Here is a 22,653-nt window from a genome sequence, read left to right on the forward strand (position 1 = left end):
TCCACAAACTGAAATGCGTGTGTTAAGCTACAAATACAGTACCTCATTCTATATATTAAACATTCCGTTTTATTTTCTTTCTCGGCTGTGAGAAGGTGATACACTATTCCTTCTCACTGTAAATAATCTTTTGCACGAACTGATTGTGGGTTTCCGTTCTATCGATTCCCCTCCTTTTAATCCATAGGACCAGTCTGTAAAGTTTACTTAGGCTCACACACACAAAAGAAATGAGTGATTTAAATGATGTCCAAAGGTGTTCAAAGTCATAAAATTAGTCTGTTAAATCTCGGTAAGAATCATTAATAAGAAGAAGGTCAAAAAAACCGTGCCAATCCGTTCACCAGCCATGAACCTCACTGCACATCACTGATATACATGTATACAGTATAATATGATATCACATAATAGAAATAATCACACTGCAGCTCTTTCCCTCACTGGCGATTCACGGCACAAAGTTCATGGGGTAAAGGGCTGAGGGTGAAACCAACAGCAGATGTCAGATCCAGTTCACTGTGGAGAACCCCGGGTGGAGGAGTGAAACGAAAACGCTGGAGGAGGGAGGTGAAGAAGAGGAAGAACTCCATCTTAGCCAGACTCTCACCAAGACACACTCTGCGACCTGCAAGAACAAGAAGCTGAATAAAACCATTGATGAAGAAATGACTAATCTCATAGAAATAAAAGACCAAATGTTGACATACCTGCAGAAAAGGGCAGGAAAGCATCCCTCATAATGAATTTACCCTCTTCATCCAGGAAATGAGAGGGGTTAAACATGTGTGGGCTCTCCCATTTACTCTCATCATATAGGACAGAAGTAAGGAGAGGAAACACAGTTGTGTCCTGGTGGCAAAAGAAGACAAGCTCGTCAGGAAGAGTTTCAATTTTAGTTGGAGTACGATGAGTCAGAACTGAAACTTGTGGAAGCAGCTGACTTTTTCGATGAAGAATCCCTGGAAGGTGACGTCTCGACTGGTTTTGCGAGGAACAGACATGGGGACAATGTTGGCCAGTCTCTGTGTCTCATGGATGACAGCGTCGGTGTACGGCAGGTTTTTCCGATCATCCACTCGCACCGGACGGTTTCCTACTACCCTGCTCAGTTCCTCCTGAACCTTGTCTGCATGACACAGGAAACAACAGTTCACTTTAACACGACTAAAAACATGAACAACTTATTCATCATTGCATCATAAAATGGGAGACAAAGGCCCCAGCAGTTCCCTGGTTGGTTAATGTTTTCTCGTTTGATAGTCAAGGTTCACCATGGGTGGATTTTCGTTGCAGATTTGCAAATAAGCAGATACTTGGTTGAGTAGAAAAGACAAACAAGACAAGTGATCAGTGTCCTGCCATTCACCAACCCCCCTTATGAACCGTTACCACTTTTTCTATCGTCCACTAACTTCACAATGGAGTTGTTGGCGGGTGAAGGACGTGATTTCATATGTGACCTGTGGGTTGTCTGTCCGTGGCATTGATTGTGTCCAAAGTACTCATGATGGAACAAAGTGTAGATAAACATGATAAACTTGTTGGTCGATCACCACTCAGTTTCTTACAAATTCATATCAAGTCAAGCAAGTCTCATGTTTGAGTTCTTACCCTGTATATGTGGATATTTGGCCATAAGAAGTAGACTCCATCTCAGTGTAGTTGCTGTAGTGTCGGTACCAGCAGCAAACAAGTTGATCACTGTGTAAATCATGTTCTCCTCAGTGTAGTGAGAGTTCACAACACCGCAGTCCTAACATGAAAAAAATTAAAACATAAAATTGGTTTCTTAATACTGCTTCTCTTTAAAAGAAACAACAAGAGTGTTTTGGGTTTGTTTGTCTTTTTTTACTTCTTCTTTCTGCTTCCGGATCAGAAAACAGTCCACCAGCCCTCTGCACGAGTGAGGGATCAGAGTCTCTTTCAGCTGTTTGATTAAATCCTTCACATCCCTGACAGTCAGTTTCACATTATTTAATATCAGGTGTCGATTTTTTACCCAACTAGCCAGCCTTGGAAACATGTTGTAGAGCTGTGAAATATGAAACACACAAACATAAATTGAATCAAGCAATCTACCACATTCATATGTTTCATCCAAATCAGACTAAATTGAATTTGATTTTTTATTTCATTTGTTTATTCGAACTGGACAGTGCATCTTAATGTACAAGACATTTCTTCACAAGGTTATCTTAAATATGCTGGAATTGGCACAAAGTTTATTTCTGCTCTGACTGGTAGGCTGGAGTGAGTCCCGTTAAGGATTCAAAATCAGATAAAGGAAATTCAAAATTAACTCTAAAATACACAGGCAGTCGGTGAAGAGAAGCCATATTGGGTGTTATGTTATCTCTCATATATGCTCCAGTTCAGACACGGTGCTACATTTATGACAGGAGCGAAGACCGACGTGTGATTTAGAGAAATATTTTCAAAACGGTTTCACCATCAGCATTTGTTGTCTGAAATAGTTTTAACAGGGATACAAGTGGCATATTGAGCAGGTGCAATCCACAACCAATCTCCCCATGAGTTGTCATTAATCACCACACACTGGTGAGTTCATTGATGTGAAAACAGATTCAATCCAAAAAGCAAAGATAAAACCTACCAGGACTGATGGAGAACCTGTAAGACAAAATGACTGAGAGAATCGACCAACCAGGTTTTTGAATCGAGAATCATTGGTTTCAAATCTGCTTCCGTACACAACGGAAGAAACAACATTAGCTGTTGCATAAGTCAGAGGAGATCCCATGTCGAATGGTTTCCCTGTAAAATAATAACAGCAAAACGCTAGTTTTGTGTGATGGAAACAATCCTACCCACAACGTACAGTGTCTGTCAAAACGTGACGATAAAACAACTTATAATGTAGAAAGAAAGAAAATGCATTAAAAGAAAGTAACTATTTGTAAAACAATACCCAACATGTGGAGGGCACACTCACACACACTCACACACACGCACGCACGCACGCACGCACGCACGCACGCACACACACACACACACACACACACACACACACACACACACACACACACACACACACACACACACAGAATATACGTTAACATCTTACCTTGGCGGTTTTCAAACACCTGAATCAGGTGCTCACATTCATCTAAAATTCTAGACTCAGCAATTCTTTTGCCCATCCCAAAGTCTCTCAGGGTAGAAAGGGCAAAACGTCTCATCTCTTTCCACGAGTCTCCATTTGCAAATACGATTCCTGTAAAACATGATTCCAACTTGGAAACAGGTTTGGTCTCACAACAGTTGCTAGAGACTTCAGACATTACAAAATAAATAACCTTTTGTCTGGAAATCGTCCATTATTGAATAGGTTTTGATTATTTAGTATTTGCATCTGTGTTTCCACAAAGTTTTCCAACCTTGGTTCAGTCTAGTTTTCACCCTGCAAGTTTGAAAAAATCTGTAACAGATCTTCATTCTCATAATACATTGCAAATCACACTTACCATGACCGTGATTCAAATCCTCAAATATCGGGTTAATATCTCGGTCTCCAAACTCTTCAGCATGATTCACCAGAGCCTCTTTGACCGTCTTATACCCAGCCAGGACCACCACTTTCTTGATTCCAAAGTAAACAGTGAATACAGAGCCGTATATCTTTGATAACTGAAAGGAAAAACAAACAAATCACCAAACAAAACTATAATGCACGATTGTAAAAATACAATAAAGATGTTTCTCACGATGAACATGAAGTAATAGCTCACCTCACACAAGCTTTGGTGCGGCTTCTTGAGATCAAGTTGCATTAAGTTTCCAAAAAGTGGCAGAGGTCTTGGTCCCGGAGGCTCCTGTCCCCTCTGGGTTTTGTTTAAGTTTCTAAAGACATTATAAAAAGCCAGTAGGAGAACAGCAGCTCCTAACACAGTGGTGGGACTGGAGAAGAGAAAGAAAACTAAATCCTCGACAAGACCCATTTCTTTATGGTGAAGCGAACTGCTGATGGCTGTTGGCTTTATATGAGCATGCAAATGGAAGAACAGGTTTACAGCAGGCCGGCCTCCTATTTATCATGGGTACCCCTGCTCTGCCATGATAACCTTTACCTCGAACAACACAGAAAAACCTGTGAGCAGTCGGGGGAATGTTATAGTACAACCAGAAGTAAAACATGCATAACGGTAAAGTAGTATTTATTTGTACAAAGTCCACACACTGACACATCTATTCACAATCAATCAGTGACCAGGTCAATTTCAGTTAGAAGAGATTAGTTTTTTGTGTCTATAGGAGCTGCACTCACCCTTTTTTTTTTTCAAGGTTCTTATCCTGTATGAATGTTTTAATTTCTTTAGTGTGCTTTGTGCAATCATGTTTTAGGCACATGAATGCTGATGAATTACTGACTGACCTCTTCTCATATTGGGTCATCATCAATGTCCTGATCTTTCAACTGATTCTGACATGTGTGTCTATGTAAAGTGAGTAAAAGAGCAGAGAGGACACAGCCTTGAGGGAAACCTGTCTACTGTCACTTTAATATCTGTACAACATGTGGCTGGATGCAGAAGAAAAGTCGATGGATAAAACAGCCCGCGACACTTGTAAGTATTAAACACAAATAAAAAATTATCTGCCAGCTGTTCAGCACAGTTCTTGGAAATTGAGTGACGTTTTCCCAAATGCTTTGTGTTTGTGAGTCGGTTATAGCTCAAAGCATGCAGAACTGGTATCTGAAACTTGTTTTATTTTAAGCAATTGAACGCACGCACGCACGCACACACACACACACACACACACACACACACACACACACACACACACCACATGTTTACCTGGTTTACCATGATTAAATATTTGAATACAAATTTTAAGTGAACAATCTACACTTTATCAGTTTCAGGCAATAATTGTTGGCTCAGCAATGAAACTGTGGTGGTGTGTGCGTGGGTGTGGCCGAGAGGTTTAATTGTGTCTCTCCTCCGTGACAGTAGCGGCTGGGAAGTCTTGAAAAAGGGGAGAAGCTCCAGAAGGAGGCGCCTGGAGCCTGGCCATGTGCTACTCCACCACAAGTGACTCTTGTACCGATCTACATGCATGCAGATTTAGAGACAGCATTGGCTTTGGAGTTCATTTATTTTTCACAATAGCACATGGGTGTTGCCTGAGGAGTCTGCTGGAGCTGTTAAATGGACTCAGCTGGTAGGTGGAGCTGAGCCAATCAGCAGTTATCCTCCAATCAGAGAGCTCCACACCAGGACAGGAGGAAGCATAATAATGCTCGGCCCCATGCTGTAAGGATCTGTACACAATTCCTGGAAGCTGAAAACCTCCCAGTTCTTGCATGGCCAGCATCCTCAACAGACATGTCACCCATTGAGCATGTTTGGGATGCTCTGGATCGGCGTTTACGGCGCGTTCCAGTTCCTGCCAATATCCAGCAACTTCGCACAGCCATTGAAGAGGAGTGGACCAACATTCCGCAGGCCACAATCAACAACCTGATTAATGCTATGTGAAGGAGATGTGTTGCACTACATGACGCAAATGGTGGACACACCAGATACTGACTAGTTTTCTGACACCCCACCCCCCAGACCCCCCCAATACAGCAAAACTGCACATTTCAGAGTGGCCTTTAATTGTGACCACCCTAAGGGCACATCTGTGCACTAATCATACTGTCTAATCAATATCTTAATATGCCACACCTGTGAAGTGGGATGGATTATCTCGGCAAAGGAGAAGTTCTCACAAACATAGATTTTGACAGATTGGTGAACAATATTTGAGAGAAGTAGGTCTTTTGTGTATATAGAAAATGTTTTAAATCTTTGAGTTCAGCTCATGAAAATTGGGAGCAAAAACAAAAGTGTTGCGTTTATATTATTGTTTAGTATCTGATATTATATCACAGCAATGCATTTAAACACTACAGCTCTTTCCCTCACTGGTGATTCACGGCACAAAGTTCATGGGGTGAAGGGCTGAGGGTCAAACCAACAGCAGATGTCAAATCCAGTTCGCTGTTGAGAACCCCGGGTGGAGGAGTGAAACGAAAACGCTGGAGGAGGGAGGTGAAGAAGAGGAAGAGCTCCATCTTCGCCAGACTCTCACCAAGACACGCTCTGCGACCTGCAAGAACAAGAAGCTGAATAAAACCATTAATGAAGAAATGACTAATCTCATAGACATAAAAGACCAAATGTTGACATACCTGCAGAAAAGGGCAGGAAAGCATCCCTCATAATGAATTTACCCTCTTCATCCAGGAAATGAGAGGGGTTAAACATGTGTGGGCTCTCCCATTTACTCTCATCGTACAGGACAGAAGTAAGGAGAGGAAACACAGTTGTGTCCTGGTGGCAAAAGAAGACAAGCTCGTCAGGAGCAGTTTCAATTTTAGTTGGAATATGATGAGTCAGAACTGAAACTTGTGGAAGCAGCTGACTTTCTCGATGAAGAATCCCTGGAAGGTGACGTCTCGACTGGTTTTGTGAGGAACAGACATGGGGACAATGTTGGCCAGTCTCTGTGTCTCATGGATGACAGCGTCGGTGTACGGCAGGTTTTTCCGATCATCCACTCGCACCTGACGGTTTCCTACCACGCTGCTCAGTTCCTCCTGAACCTTGTCTGCATGACACAGGAAACAACAGTTCACTTTAACACGACTAAAAACATGAACAGCTTATTCATCATTGCATCATAAAATGGGACACAAAGGCCCCAGCAGTTCCCTGGTTAGTGTTGTTTTTCCAGGCAAAGGTTCAGGTATGCGTGTGCATGCGTACGTGCGTGCGTGCGTGCGTGCGTGTGTGTGTGTGTGAGAGAGAGAGCGAGAGAGACCATCACATGCCTAGCACTAAACTCCTCAGTGATCAATTAATCAATCAATCAATCAATCAATCAATCAATCAATCAATCAGCATTTATTTATCTATCCCTTTACAACACACAAAGTGACCAAAGTGCTTCACATATGACAGTAAAAATTGTCCAACAGAGAACCAGAGTAAACACATACACTACATCAACAAGCAAGTCTCATGTTTGAGTTCTTACCCTGTATGTGTGGATATTTGGCCATAAGAAGTAGACTCCATCTCAGTGTAGTTGCTGTAGTATCGGTACCAGCAGCAAACAAGTTCAACACTGTGAAAATCAAGTTCTCCTCAGTGTAGAGAGAGTTCACAACACAAGAGTCCTAACATGACAGAGAAAAACAAAATGAGATTGCTTAAATTTATATTGCATTTCTTGAAAAGAAACAACAGGAGTGTTTGAGGTTTGTTTGTCTTTTTTTTACTTCTTCTTTCTGCTTCCGGATCAGAAAACAGTCCACCAGCCCTCTGCACGAGTGAGGGATCAGAGTCTCTTTCAGATGTTTGATTAAATCCTTCACATCCCCGACATTCAGTTTCACATTATTTAATATCAGGCGTCGATTTTTTACCCAACTAGCCAGCCTTGGAAACATGTTGTAGAGCTGTGAAATATGAAACACACAAACATAAATTGAATCAAGCAATCTACCACATTCGCACTTTCTATGGAGGACCAAGCATGCCAGAATTATATACATAAATACATACTAATAAATACTTAGATGTGTCTGTCATCAATTAAAATTGGAACTAAACAGCTGTTATTAATTTGTTAAAGTTCCAATTTATTTTATGTTAAAAAAAATAATAATAGAAAAAGGACAAGTATTTTCTCTATTGAATTAATTATGGTATGGTCCGGTGTTGCACTGATTCATGCATTTATTCTATCTCCTAAACGCACCCATCCATTAGTCACTCATAATTTTCATCAGAGTCAGAATATATAAAATATAGCAATTTTTTGTCTAATTTTTGCCTTTTCCATTGGTAGTGTAATAACATATTAACAGTTCTGCTTGGATATAGATAATTTACTAGTGCTATATGTATTTTCATAATATACAGATTAATTTATTATGAGGTTATTTATTATGTAAGATAGATAGATAGATAGATAGATAGATAGATAGATAGATAGATAGATAGATAGATAGATAGATAGATTCAAACATGTTTGAAATGAATTAATATCTTAAAAAAAATAAAATAATCAGATAGAATAATCAGAAGGAAATATGCTGGGTTGAAAGCCATTGAGTAAAAGCACATTTTAAAATGTGTTTTAAGAAGAGGCCTGATATCTAAAGGCAGATTGTTCAAAGACACACTGCAGCATTTGTGACAGAAGCGATGGCTAATCACAGTGGTGATTTCATATACTGTATTTGAAAACAGAAGCCATGAAGCAAAGATAAAACCTACCAGGATTGATGGAGAACCGATGAGACATATTGTCTCATTGGCTTGAGCAGTCATATTTTTGAATCGAGAATCATTGTATTCAAATCTGCTTCCATACACAATAGAAGAAATAACATTAGCTGTTGCAGAAGTCAGAGGTGATCCTGTGTCGAATGGTTTCCCTGTAAAATGACAAGAGAAAATAGAAAAATAATCACGTTAGTGAAACAATAATTTTTTGCTATGTAAGAAATCCTACCCACAGCGTACATTGTTTATGGAAAGATCATTTTAAAACAACTTGTGATACTGTAGTGACACAATCTAACCCAAGCCCTTTAATTTTACCTTGGTGGTTTTCAAACACCTGAATCAGGTGCTCACATTCATCTAAAATTTTAGATTCAGCCATTCTTTTGCCCATCCCAAAGTCTCTCAGGGTAGAAAGGGCGAAACGTCTCAGCTCTTTCCAGGAATCTCCATTTGCAAACAGTATTCCTGTAAAACAAAACACCCAATCAGGAGTTTTACAGCCCTGATCCAGTCTGGTTTTCACCATGCAGGCTTTCTGTTCCCTGAAGCACAAAGTACGTCACACTCACCATGACCGTGATTCAAATCCTCAAATATCGGGTTAATATCTCGGTCTCCAAACTCTTCAGCATGATTCACCAGAGCCTCTTTGACCGTCTTATACCCAGCCAGGACCACCACTTTCTTGATTCCAAAGTAAACAGTGAATACAGAGCCGTATATCTTTGATAACTGAAAGGAAAAACAAACAAATCACCAAACAAAATTATAATGCACGATTGTAAAAATACAATTAAGATGTTTCTCACGATGAACATGAAGTAATAGCTCACCTCGCACAAGCTTTGATGTGGCTTCTTGAGATCAAGTTGCATTAAGTTTCCAAAAAGTGGCAGAGGTCTTGGTCCCGGAGGCTCCTGTCCCCTCTGGGTTTCGTTTAAGTTTCTAAAGACATTATAAAAAGCCAGTAGGAGAACAGCAGCTCCTAACACAGTGGTGGGACTGGAGAAGAGAAAGAAAACTAAATCCTCGACAAGACCCATTTCTTTATGGTGAAGCGAACTGCTGATGGCTGTTGGCTTTATATGAGCATGCAAATGGAAGAACAGGTTTACAGCAGGCCGGCCTCCTATTTATCATGGGTCCCCCTGCTCTGCCATGATAACCTTTACCTTGAACAACACAGAAAAACCTGTGAGCAGTCGGGGGAATGTTATAGTACAACCAGAAGTAAAACATGCATAACGGTAAAGTAGTATTTATTTGTACAAAGTCCACACACTGACACATCTATTCACAATCAATCAGTGACCAGGTCAATTTCAGTTAGAAGAGATTAGTTTTTTGTGTCTATAGGAGCTGCACTCACCCTTTTTTTTTTCAAGGTTCTTATCCTGTATGAATGTTTTAATTTCTTTAGTGTGCTTTGTGCAATCATGTTTTAGGCACATGAATGCTGATTAATTACTGACTGACCTCTTCTCATATTGGGTCATCATCAATGTCCTGATCTTTGAACTGATTCTGACATGTGTGTCTATGTAAAGTGAGTAAAAGAGCAGAGAGGACACAGCCTTGAGGGAAACCTGTCTACTGTCACTTTAATATCTGTACAACATGTGGCTGGATGCAGAAGAAAAGTCGATGGATAAAACAGCCCGCGACAATTGTACGTTTTAAACAGAAATAAAAAATTATCTGCCAGCTGTTCAGCACAGTTCTTGGAAATTGATTGACATTTTCCCAAATGCTTTGTGTTTGTGAGTCGGTTATAGCTCAAAGCATGCAGAACTGGTATCTGAAACTTGTTTTTTTTTTAAGCAATTGAACACACACACACACACACACACACACACACACACACACACACACACACACACACACACACACACACACACACACACACACACACCACATGTTTACCTGGTTTACCATGATTAAATATTTGAATACAAATTTTAAGTGAACAATCTACACTTTATCAGTTTCAGGCAATGGTTGTTGGCTCAGCAATGAAACTGTGGTGGTGTGTGCGTGGGTGTGGCCGAGAGGTTTAATTGTGTCTCTCCTCCGTGACAGTAGCGGCTGGGAAGTCTTGAAAAATGGGAGAAGCTCCAGAAGGAGGCGCCCGGAGCCTGGCCATGTGCTACTCCACCACAAGTGACTCTTGTACCGATCTACATGCATGCAGATTTAGAGACAGCATTGGCTTTGGAGTTCATTTATTTTTCACAATAGCACATGGGTGTTGCCTGAGGAGTCTGCTGGAGCTGTTAAATGGACTCAGCTGGTAGGTGGAGCTGAGCCAATCAGCAGTTATCCTCCAATCAGAGAGCTCCACACCAGGACAGGAGGAAGCATAATAATGCCCCCCCCCCCCCCCCCCAAAGCAAAACTGCACATTTCAGAGTGGCCTTTAATTGTGACCACCCTAAGGGCACATCTGTGCACTAATCATACTGTCTAATCAATATCTTAATATGCCACACCTGTGAAGTGGGATGGATTATCTCGGCAAAGGAGAAGTTCTCACAAACATAGATTTTGACAGATTGGTGAACAATATTTGAGAGAAATAAGTCTTTTGTGTATTTAGAAAATGTTCAGCTCATGAAAATTGGGAGCAAAAGCAAAAGTGTTGCATTTATATTTTTGTTCAGTATCTGATATTATATCACAGCAATACATTTAAGCACTGCAGCTCTTTTCCTCACTGGCGATTCACGGCACAAAGTTCATGGGGTAAAGGGCTGAGGGTGAAACCAACAGCAGATGTCAGATCCAGTTCACTGTGGAGAACCCCGGGTGGAGGAGTGAAACGAAAACGCTGGAGGAGGGAGGTGAAGAAGAGGAAGAGCTCCATCTTCGCCAGACTCTCACCAAGACACACTCTGCGACCTGCAAGAACAAGAAGCTGAATATAATGATTGATGAAGAAATGACTAATCTCATAGAAATAAAAGACCAAATGTTGACATACCTGCAGAAAAGGGCAGGAAAGCATCCCTCATAATGAATTTACCCTCTTCATCCAGGAAATGAGAGGGGTTAAACATGTGTGGGCTCTCCCATTTACTCTCATCATACAGGACAGAAGTAAGGAGAGGAAACACAGTTGTGTCCTGGTAGCAAAAGAAGACAAGCTCGTCAGGAGCAGTTTCAATTTTAGGTGGAATACGACGAGTCAGAACTGAAACTTGTGGAAGCAGCTGACTTTTTCGATGAAGAATCCCTGGAAGGTCACGTCTCGACTGGTTTTGTGAGGAACAGACATGGGGACAATGTTGGCCAGTCTCTGTGTCTCATGGATGACAGCGTCGGTGTACGGCAGGTTTTTCCGATCATCCACTCGCACCTGACGGTTTCCTACCTCCCTGCTCAGTTCCTCCTGAACCTTGTCTGCATGACACAGGAAACAACAGTTCACTTTAACAAGACTAAAAACATGAACAACTTATTCATCATTGCATCATAAAATGGGACACAAAGGCCCCAGCAGTTCCCTGGTTAGTGTTGTTTTTCCAGGCAAAGGTTCAGGACTTTGACGTCAGGGAACCTCACCTCACACAGTCTCGTTTGATATTCAATGTTCAAGGTTCGTAACCATTGGTAGATTTTTTTATGGATCCTTATCCTTGCCCAGTCTTACCTCTGTGGATGAAATAGTGGCTAAATTCCACTCTACGAGGTTTCTAATGTCTCACTTTTATAGTACAAGTATGGGCAGCTTGCAAGCATCTTCAGAGAGTAAAAGACTGGCATGGTGTGAAGATTTAAATAATGAAATCACAGTAGAGGATTGGCGGAAGACTTGTTAAAAAGCACAAATGCAGTCCATAAATACAAATTTAAAATTAAGACAATATTATTCGGGTTGAATGAGGACATACATAGCACCAACCTCATGGAACAAATCCAATCCCAATATCACTTATATTTGAACTAAATGTCAAATGAAGGGTACTATACTTCATTGTTTTTGGTACTGCCCTTTCATCAGGACTTTCTGGAAGCAGATCTTGGACACTTTCTCATATGTTACACGTGAAAACATTTCTTTTGAAATGTTTCACAAAAACTGTAAACTGAGCAAAGCTGATGAGAGATTGATTGTCTACTGTGTCTTGCAAGAAAAACTTACAATACCCAAAGCATAGAAATCTACAACCAGATAAAGTCAACGAATGTGGCTGTCTGGCTTGTCAAACACTATTGCCCTTGAGGGCTCTAGTGCCTTACATGTATACCGATGTGGATTTCCTTTCTTTGGAAAGGGGATGTGAGGTTGTAAAGAGGATGTGTGTGTGTGTGTGTGTGTGTGTGTGTGTGTGTGTGTGTGTGTGTGTGTGTGTGCGTGCGTGCGTGCGTGCGTGCGTGCGTGCGTGCGTGCGTGCGTGCGTGCGTGCGTGTGTGTGTGTGTGAGTGAGAGAGACCATTATTCTTATCAACATTTATTTATCTATCCCTTTACAACACACAAAGTGACCAAAGTGTTTCACATATGACAGTAAAAATTGTCCAACAGAGAACCAGAGTAAAATCATACACTATATCAACAAGCAAGTCTCATGATTGAGTTCTTACCCTGTATGTGTGGATATTTGGCCATAAGAAGTAGACTCCATCTCAGTGTAGTTGCTGTAGTATCGGTACCAGCAGCAAACAAGTTGGTCAATGTGAAAATCAAGTTCTCCTCAGTGTAGTGAGAGTTCACAACACAAGAGTCCTAACATGACAGAGAAAAACAAAATAAGATTGCTTAAACTAATATTGCATTTCTTGAAAAGAAACAACAGGAGTGTTTTGGGTTTGTTTGTCTTTTTTTTACTTCTTCTTTCTGCTTCCGGATCAGAAAACAGTCCACCAGCCCTCTGCACGAGTGAGGGATCAGAGTCTCTTTCAGATGTTTGATTAAATCCTTCACATCTCTGACAGTCAGTTTCACATTATTTAATATCAGGCGTCGATTTTTTACCCAACTAGCCAGCCTTGGAAACATGTTGTAGAGCTGTGAAATGTGAAACACACAAACAAAAATTCAATCAAGCAATCTACCACATTCATACTTTGCTATGGAGGACCAAACATGCCAGAATTAGATACATAAATACACATGTATGTGATATGAGCTTTTTCTACACACAAAAATACTTAGATGTGTCTGTCATCAATTAAAATTGGAATTAAATGGCTGTTATTAATTTGTTGAAGTTCCAATTCATTTTATGTAAAAAAAAAAAAAAAAGAAAAAAAAAAAGAAAAAGGACAGATATAAGTATTTTCACTATTGAATTAATTATAGCATGGTCCGGTGTTGCACTGATTCTTGCATTTATTCTATCTCCCGACCTCGCCAATCCATTAGGCAATAGTGTAATGACACATTTAATGGCACATTTAGTCATTCATAATTTTCATCCAAGTCAGAGTTTATCAAATAGAGCAATTTACTCTCTATTTTTTATTTGTTTGCAATGGGAAACATATCAACAGTTCTGCTTAACATGTCTGACATGAATTAATAACTTTTAACATATAAAATAAGATAGAATAAGCAGAAGGAATGCTGGGTCGAAAGCCAGTGAGTGTAAGTGGACAAAGAAGAGGCCTGCCTGATGTGCAAAAGGCAGATTGTTCAAACACACACTGCAGCATTTGTGACAGAAGAAAGCTGTTTCACCACAAGCATTTTGTTTGACAATTTACAATCTCACCACTAGATGTCAATAATCACCACAAAGTGGTGATTTCATATACTGTATTTGAAAACAGAAGCCATGAAGCAAAGATAAAACCTACCAGGATTGATGGAGAACCGACGAGACGTATTGTCTCATTGGCTCGAGCAGTCATATTTTTGAATCGAGAATCATTGTATTCAAATCTGCTTCCATACACAATAGAAGAAATAACATTAGCTGTTGCAGAAGTCAGAGGTGATCCTGTGTCGAATGGTTTCCCTGTAAAATTAAAAAGAAAAATAATCACGTTACTGAAACAATCATCTTTTGCTATGTAAGAAATCCTACCCACAGCGTACATTGTTTATGGAAAGATCATTTTAAAACAACTTGTGATACTGCAGTGACACAATCTTACCCAAGCCCTTTAATTTTACCTTGGTGGTTTTCAAACACCTGAATCAGGTGCTCACATTCATCTAAAATTTTATACTCAGCAATTCTTTTGCCCATCCCAAAGTCTCTCAGGGTAGAAAGGGCAAAACGTCTCAGCTCTTTCCAGGAATCTCCATTTGCAAACAGTATTCCTGTAAAACAAAACACCCAATCAGGAGTTTTACAGCCCTGATGCAGTCTGGTTTTCACCATGCAGGCTTTGTTGTTCCCTGAAGCGCAATGTACATCACACTCACCATGACCTCGATTCGAATCCTCAAATATCGGGTTAATATCTCGGTCTCCAAACTCTTCAGAATGATTCACCAGAGCCTCTTTGACCGTCTTATACCCAGCCAGGACCACCACTTTCTTGATTCCAAAGTAAACAGTGAATACAGAGCCGTATATCTTTGATAACTGAAAGGAAAAACAATTAAATCACCAAACAAAATTATAATGCACGATTGTAAAAATACAATAAAGATGTTTCTGACAATGAACATGAAGTAATAGCTCACCTCACACAAGCTTTGGTGCGGCTTCTTGAGATCAAGTTGCATTAAGTTTCCAAAAAGTGGCAGAGGTCTTGGTCCCGGAGGCTCCTGTCCCCTCTGGGTTTCGTTTAAATTTCTGAAAACATTATAAAAAGCCAGCAGGAGAACAGCAGCTCCTAACACAGTGGTGGGACTGGAGAAGAGAAAGAAAACTAAATCCTCGACAAGACCCATTTCTTTACTGTGAAGCGAACTGCTGATCGCTGTTGGCTTTATATGAAATCCGAGCAAGGAAATAGAAGAACAGGTTTACAGCAGGCCGGCCTCCTAATTATCATGGTGCACCCTGCTCTGCCATGACAACCTTTACCTCGAACAACACAGAAAAGCAGTCGGGGGAATTTTATCATACAACCACTAAAGCCACACACTGACACATCTATTCATAATCAATCAGTGACCAGGCCAACGTGTTGTTGTTGTTGTTGTTGTTGTTGTTGTTGTTGTTGTTGTTGTTGTTGTTGTTGTTGTTGTTGTTGTTGTTGTTGTTGTTGTTGTTGTTGTTGTTGTTGTTGTTGTTGCTGCTGCCACTCAATATCTTCACAATGTTGATGTTTTAATTTCTTTAGTGTGTTTTGTGCAATCATGTTTTCGGTACATGAATGCAGATTAATTACTGACTGACGTTATCAATGACATGTGTGTCTATGTAAAGTGAGCAAAAGAGCAGAGAGGACACAGCCATAGGACACACACACACACACACACACACACACACACACACACACACACACACACACACACACACACACACACACACACACACACACACACACACACACACACACACACACACACACACTGAAACACACTGAAACACACTGAAACTGAGTGAATAAATCTTCAGGCCTTAGAGTACAGTATGTTGGGAAAAATAAAGGTACCACCTTGAGAATGAAAGTGGAGCAGTTTTATTGAATATATGTTCACTCATTTTCTTCATCAATTCCCAGGTCTGTCATAGATGGTAACAATACCTCTGAGATTATTACACATATACCTATAGACCTTGATGTGTTGCATTTACTTAAATCCTTTAAGTGCAATCACTTGCCTCAACGTTTTTGAGCAGAGAATGAATGACTGGAATGTATAAATCGAATCCCCTGTTTTCTAAAACCCTTCTCTCATGTGGAATGAGATCCCAGTTTCAGTTCGGGCACTTCAAACAATCGACTGTAAAGGTTAGGCTTAAGACTTTTCTATTTACTAAAGCTTACAGTTGGAGCTGGTTCAGGCCACCGAGACCATTTTCTAGTGCAGTTGCCACAGGTTAAGACTGCTGGAGGACCGACACCGAGCTTTTCTTCTTTCTCACTCACCATGCTTCACTATTACATGTCAATAACATTTGTCTCTCTCCTGTAGTCCGTGTGCTCTCTCTTTCTTTCATTTCCTGCCTTTCTGGTCTTTTCCTGCAAAGGGAGTTTTTATTTTCCACTATCGCGTGTAATTTTTACTCTGTAAAAGTGTCTTGAGAGGACTGTGTTGCACGTAGGAATCAGGTTTCGATATAACTCGATCTGGCCTGAGTCCCATGTGAAAGCAGCCACACTCGCTGGTTCAACCACTCCCACCTTTTCAACATCTTGTTGACAACACATCACTGACTTATTCAGTTTCAGACGGGCAGAGCATGTTGACACCCAACCTGCATGCCCTTCTGCCTCAATGCTTCTTTTTTTTTTAAATTTCCTCCGTAACCCAGAATGAACCGAAAGAACAGCAGTCAGTAGGCAGAAGGCCTGTGCAAAGCGATGAAGCACTTTGAAAGGAATTTAAGATAAGATAAGATCGCCTTTATTAATCTCACAGTGGAGAAATGTACTTGTTGCATACAGCTCTTGAGGACACATGAGGAAAGGAGAGGAATGTGCAAACTGTTAGTAGAATAGGCAATGAAAGTGCACACAGTGAGTAGAAGAGAGGTATCTTGTATGCCGTAAGCTGCTGGAGCTCAGTCAGTTTAGTCTTTAATCCGATAATTACTTAATTGTTCTGTAAAATATGGTGGCCCCAGAAGGGCCAACGCAACTGCGAAATCCACACCTCAACAACAAGAAGCCACAATGCAGCAGCGCAAGAGCTGATTTCATGTGAGTCACTCTCCTGACTGTGGAGACTGTCGTCGTTACAATCCATCAGGGAAAGAAAATATACAGTTCAATCATTCACAGGTGAGCTCAGTCATTTAAAATGCACTGACCCCTTGTACTATGTGGTATAGAGAGCTTTTTGTATTGTTTGTACCAATAATTTTTCACGGGCAATAATTGAAATTGTAGATTGGTGAATTTGCACCATTGTTGTTGAGGCTTTTTCTTTTAGTAATTTACAGTTTGATAAAAGAGGTCTTCGTAAATACAACACAAGCCCATGCAGAGAAATACAGAACATAGAAAAGCTAACGTTCTCACTAAACACTGGCATCGATGGATGATTTATTTTTATATACGAACCTAATTAAAAAAACAAAAAACAGTAAAGGATAAAGAATGTCTTATACTGCGTGTGCCGGAACCACCAGGCGTTGTTGGCATCCGGCTCGAAGGACCAAGTTAAATGTCAGGTTTAGGCTATAGACATTTATTAAATCTGCAAGAAAGAAGAAGACAACAAGGGTAAGTTTCTTTTACTCATGAGGAGAACAGACAGGAAGTGCCCGCTCTGAGCTTCTGCTGTTCTCCTGTGCTTTTTATTTCGATTAACAAATGGGAGGGTTTACAGGATATGCATCATAGAAATAGACAAGTTGTTGCGCTTGGCAGTTATCAAGAGTAAGTACAATCTCAGGGCATCCTCTACGCGTGGATCACCACCGAGATGGTGGCTATGGGGAAGACACAATGTTCCTGTTTTATCAGTCTCGCTCAGTCTTGCTCAGAGTGCTTCTACCAAGGCTCAGAATACATGATTAGTCAAAGTTAAACAACAGCGCCTGAGTGACGCTGCTAAATAAAGACAGAAGAAATAAGACTGAGATTAAGCAGGAATATGGTAACTATATATAAAAACATTCTAACAACTACATACATACCTGGTATATGAACTTTATATATATATAAAAACATGAATATTGACCCTGATGACTAGTTCAATGAAACAATATACTCCGATTACAACCGTGCAACATAAACATATGATAAAGGAAAGAAACATATTCTCCACTCGACTCCCCCTCCCTAGAAAATGTGAATAATACCATCAAACTTTTTTAGGGCTTTTTTTGGTTGTTTTCCTTTTGTACTTTTTATTAATGCGGGTTTGTTATTAATTGTTCCATTTTAAAGCATAAAGGTCTATTTTCTTCACTAGTCTGAAAGTCAGTTATTACATTTCTGTACCATAAATTAAAACGTTTAATGTAGGTGAATCAGCATAATCTTAGGGTCAGTCAGGTCTGGGCAATGACACACAATGTACAGATTAAGCATGGTTTACCTCCATTTAGAGTATTGTTCTTTTATTTTAAAAAGATGATACATAGAGTTGAGAAGGTCAGTTTTCATGGTACAATAGAGTACACAATTACGTGATTTTTTTCCCCTTTTTTATATATGTGGTACATGTTTCAGCATCATCACTCAATCCTTTGATATCAGCAGCAAACGTTTCAAATTCTTCAGTGAGCCACAAATGCTGTTATGCATGAGATTTGAACTGTGCAAATACACAAACAAATGTAACAAACATGAAAAAAAAAAAATTAAAAGCAGGTAAGTAAATCATCTGAAGACCAACATATCGGTGTCTTTTTGGAATGTCAGTCTTGACTCTCTTTTCAAACGCCCGGTGGCATGAGGAGAGCACTTTAAATAATTTCAAGCAGTGAACGTCAGCAGTGGGTTGTTTTTTTTTTTTTTGTTTGTTTGCTTATGCATAAGACAGTATACATTCAAGTCACTTCAGTCAAGTGATTCATTTTTGAGAACAGGAATGTCGTTTGCACACTAACGCAAGTTATTCTAACAGGTAATCCTCCCAGATTATAACATTATTTACCCCTTACAATAGGAAAGTCACCATTAACATATTCTCTTGGATATTCGTGGGAATTATTTGTAGAAAATTGTCACTCTAAATATTTTTCTATCTAATACATACATCTTTGTACAAGGCCTTTGAGGAATGTGATAAACTGGGCTTGTTTCTCATTGAACGACGGAGCGGCGAACAAACACGATGCTGATCATTCTTCCATAAAAGAAGGCATTTGATTGGATGCAGAGGACCTTAAGTTCAACTTCCCCAAAACTGTGTTGGCCTTTTCTTTTCTTTTTATTGCATTTTCCTTCTTTCCCCGAAGAAGCAGCTCCACATAAACAAAACAGATGACATTGCAGCTAATCTGGTCCTCTGCTTGGTCACAATCTCTTCGTATTAACATTTCAGGTATGTTGTCGCTCTGGTGAAAGCAAAGAATTCATTAAACCAGGAATCATGCAGCTATACTCTCGGTATAATCGTGTCACACATGCACACCATGTGAAATACATGGCTGCAGAAATATGGAAACAAATGTACAAAAATGCCCCAAAGGTTCAGCCTCCATTTAAAACTTCCATGTCAAACAAACATTTTGGGGTTTCTGAACCTGATGTAAACTGAACTGTCTGGAATCCGCATGCTGCCGTCTTTTGTTTGGCAGCAAAAACTGAAACACTGCCTCAAAAAAAGCAGGAAGTAAAGTAATAATAATGGACTGAATGTACTGGATTAATCTTCTGTCAGGACGGAATTCTGTCGTTTGTTAGCAGCGCTCAGTTCTCCCAGCCCATTTATCCGTCTGTTTTGTTCTGTTTTTTTAAGCATGCATTCATTTATAATCCGAGAACAGGTTTTTCGTACCATGAGCACAACACATTATGTGCCTCCGGCAACAACAAGAGCCTCTTCGTGAAAACCAGTCCTTTTGGAATGGGCAATATAAAGACCCAAGAACCTTTACTTCGTCGATAAGGCTCAAAGGTGTGCAACAATTACATCAATAACGCACCGACTGGAGTGGTTCATTCTCATGTGATCACTGAGACGACCATCGAAATAAAGCACCCATTCTCAGACAGGGAATAAAATCGTAAAACTCATAAATAACAAAAGAAAAAGTTTGAACAAGTGAGTGCAAATAAACACATATAAACCCTGTCACACACACAATGGAGAGCAGTAGTATCTATTAGGTGGCTTCATTGTCTTGGTCCTGATTAGGAAGGTGCTTCACTGTGAGTTCATTACTTGGTACAATCAACAACCCAAAATCAAGAGTGTATTTTCCTACTTCCACACGGCGACAAACAGCATGAATGACCGAACAAAGATGCACCGCACTGACACGGAAGAAGCAACGCTGATGCTTGCAACTGGCCCACTAACGTTCAGAGTTAAACTGGAGTAGCTGCTGAGCCACATTTCGCTCCGGCCTGTATTCACTCTCGCCGTGCAGCCGAGGGCAAGTCAAAGTTTTGCAGGCCTTTCACTCGCACTGCAGAAGGCAGATGGACGGACAGACTCCTCGACCCGCCTACTTCCTGGAACTCTGCGTGCAGTGCTGGAACTGGGCGAAGCTGAGGAAGACTTGCTCCAGCGATATCTGGCTCACGCAGTAGTCTTCGATGCGGTATTTCTCTTTGGCGGCTTCCAAAGTGCCAAACACCTAGGCGGGGGAGAAACGCGTTGGAAGAAGAAAACACAGAAAAGGTGTGATATGAGCTTATGCGAACAAAGGCTTTGTGCCAATATCACAGTTTCCGGCTAAAATAGATATCCTTTGAACCCTGAACTCAGATAAATATACTTTATTTATGAGCTTATTTCGTGCAGCTACTGTTCATTTGTCTCTTTATATCCCACTTTTACATAATTCAACACATTATGCACCAAATACCTAAACTATAATCATAAACACACTTTTAAAGGCTTTCAATGGCTGTTTTTCTGTTTTTCCAAAGCCCCAAAATGGACCTCAAGACTAAAATAGAAGAAAAAAATGTTGAGATGCATTTGAATGTTGTTTTGCCATATTGCGCTCTTTGGATGTTATACAGCCATCTGAAACTCAACAAGTGGACCAGCACCATTACAATCAGATTCCATTCAATATTTCTTTTTCTTTTTTGGTTCCATGTATAAAAATACATTGACCATATATAATGATTAACCTGGCAAATAAACATTACTGTGGGAATTATTTAAGTTAGGAGTATCACACACATTTTGACATCAACAGTTTCTTACAATTTTCTTTAAATCCGGAGCAAAGAACTGCACGCATAGCCACACTTGCAGTGCATCATTATGGCCACTAAAAGGAGCTATTGCCCTGCACATAGACAAGCCCTATAGTTTCACCTCATCACCAGTTATAGATTATTAAAAGAAGAATATTAAAGAAAGAAAAAGAGGGAAAAAGAACTAGTTGAGAAGAAAAAAACCCACTTGAAATAAAGTGGGGAAAAAAAGTAAATGAAGGAAGATAATCTGTGAATTAGGTAGTGTACCTGTGCCCAGGTCAGTGTTTTGTCCGTCAAATGGTAGTGGACCATTCCCTGGTGCTCATCCTTAAGCTGGCTTCCTGTTGAGATAGAAAATCAACTCAGTTACAAAGGTTTTTTTGTTTTTTTTTAATAATTTTGGAGTGACATATCTTTTTTTAAATAAATAAAAAAAAAACAAACACACACCCACAAGTGTTTATTGCAAACAAACTCTGCCAAAGAAATACATTCATGACTCACTGGTTCCTGCCCACTCAAATCTACAGCCAGCCATGATAACACATACTGTTGTGTTGTTTTGCATTCTGAAGCATACTGACACCTCGGACCTGGAAAGGTGCTTTCAATGAAGTCTTTAAATAGCAGCAAGTCGCTGTCCTCCAGCTCAGCCTCCACGTGCACTTTGGCCAGCAACGTGTAGCCGCTGCCAAACTTGCTCTTCAGGTGCTGGGGACTCCCGAGGCACTTGAACTGACCATTCACCATCACCGCCAGCCTGGTGCACAAGGCCTCACACTCCTCCATACTACAGAAGGGGACACATTCAAGACAGCAGGCAGGGATGTAAAGATGAAGATTGAGGAAGACATATTTTCGCCCAAAAATGGAAATAAAATAGAAATCTGTACGAGCTCACCTATGAGAAGTGATGATTATGGCCTTGCCAGACTCTCGAGTGCGTGTCACCGCGTCCCACAGGAGCCTCCTGGCCACAGGGTCCATCCCGGTTGAAGGCTCGTCCAGGAAGATGACTGGAGGTCCACCGATGAGAGCCATGCCAGCACTCAGCTTCCTCTTGTTTCCGCCACTGCGTGTGATCACGGCGCCATGTCACTGTCACACCACCCCTCAACACAGAAGAGCTCCATTCCGAGTCATGTCTGCGAGCGTCCACCCACCTGTAGCTGCGGACCAGTTTGTCGGCATGCGGCTCGAGCAGCAGCGACCTCAGGACGTTCTCCACGCAGCCCGACACATATTTCTCTGGTATCCCTCTCAGCCTGGCGTACATGCTCAGAGTTTCTCTTCCCGTCATGTGGTCCAACACAGCATCAAACTGAGGGCAGTAACCGATGCGCTGCTGCACCTGCAAGCCCCAGATGGAAGTTTAATTTGAATTTCAGCGTACAGAAAGCAGTCTGGTTGTACAGTGAATCTTTTGCCCGACACCCCCTCCTCT

At 40.7% G+C, this 22,653-nt stretch overlaps 2 protein-coding genes across 3 annotated transcripts in view; both read right to left on the bottom strand.

Annotated features, from left to right (window-relative positions):
• Nucleotides 1-437: 437 nt before the first annotated feature.
• Nucleotides 438-10,241, bottom strand: LOC308141695 (cytochrome P450 2K1-like; the record flags this gene model as incomplete). The annotated part of the gene is made up of 16 exons (XM_080511904.1): nt 438-625; nt 708-849; nt 942-1,126; nt 1,612-1,753; nt 1,853-2,032; nt 2,615-2,631; nt 3,486-3,648; nt 5,945-6,117; nt 6,200-6,341; nt 6,434-6,618; nt 7,048-7,189; nt 7,292-7,471; nt 8,295-8,455; nt 8,622-8,771; nt 8,876-9,038; nt 10,230-10,241. The coding sequence occupies 16 exons, from the start codon at nt 10,239-10,241 to the stop codon at nt 438-440; spliced, it is 2,325 nt and encodes a 774-aa protein (XP_080368030.1).
• A 468-nt stretch (nt 10,242-10,709) lies between these two features.
• The window catches only part of abca3b (ATP-binding cassette, sub-family A (ABC1), member 3b), a 31,896-nt gene continuing 19,952 nt past the window's right edge, over nt 10,710-22,653 (bottom strand). The window contains exons 27-40 of one of the 2 annotated variants that reach the window (XM_080511299.1): nt 22,373-22,560; nt 22,111-22,281; nt 21,803-21,999; nt 21,477-21,550; nt 20,505-20,632; nt 14,944-15,055; nt 14,680-14,842; nt 14,425-14,574; nt 14,106-14,266; nt 13,135-13,314; nt 12,891-13,032; nt 11,521-11,705; nt 11,287-11,428; nt 10,710-11,204 (exon numbers count right to left, since the gene is read on the bottom strand). In XM_080511299.1, the coding sequence (XP_080367425.1) occupies nt 11,017-11,204; nt 11,287-11,428; nt 11,521-11,705; nt 12,891-13,032; nt 13,135-13,314; nt 14,106-14,266; nt 14,425-14,574; nt 14,680-14,842; nt 14,944-15,055; nt 20,505-20,632; nt 21,477-21,550; nt 21,803-21,999; nt 22,111-22,281; nt 22,373-22,560 (2,181 nt within the window). In that variant the 3' untranslated portion in view covers nt 10,710-11,016. Of the gene's footprint in view, nt 11,205-11,286; nt 11,429-11,520; nt 11,706-12,890; nt 13,033-13,134; nt 13,315-14,105; nt 14,267-14,424; nt 14,575-14,679; nt 14,843-14,943; nt 15,056-18,410; nt 20,633-21,476; nt 21,551-21,802; nt 22,000-22,110; nt 22,282-22,372; nt 22,561-22,653 lie in introns of those variants that run through there. The other variant, XM_080511298.1, reaches the window with a different exon arrangement.

The sequence above is a fragment of the Blennius ocellaris genome, assembly GCF_963422515.1.
Source record: "Blennius ocellaris genome assembly, chromosome: 16".
Taxonomy (NCBI): Eukaryota; Metazoa; Chordata; class Actinopteri; order Blenniiformes; family Blenniidae; genus Blennius; species Blennius ocellaris.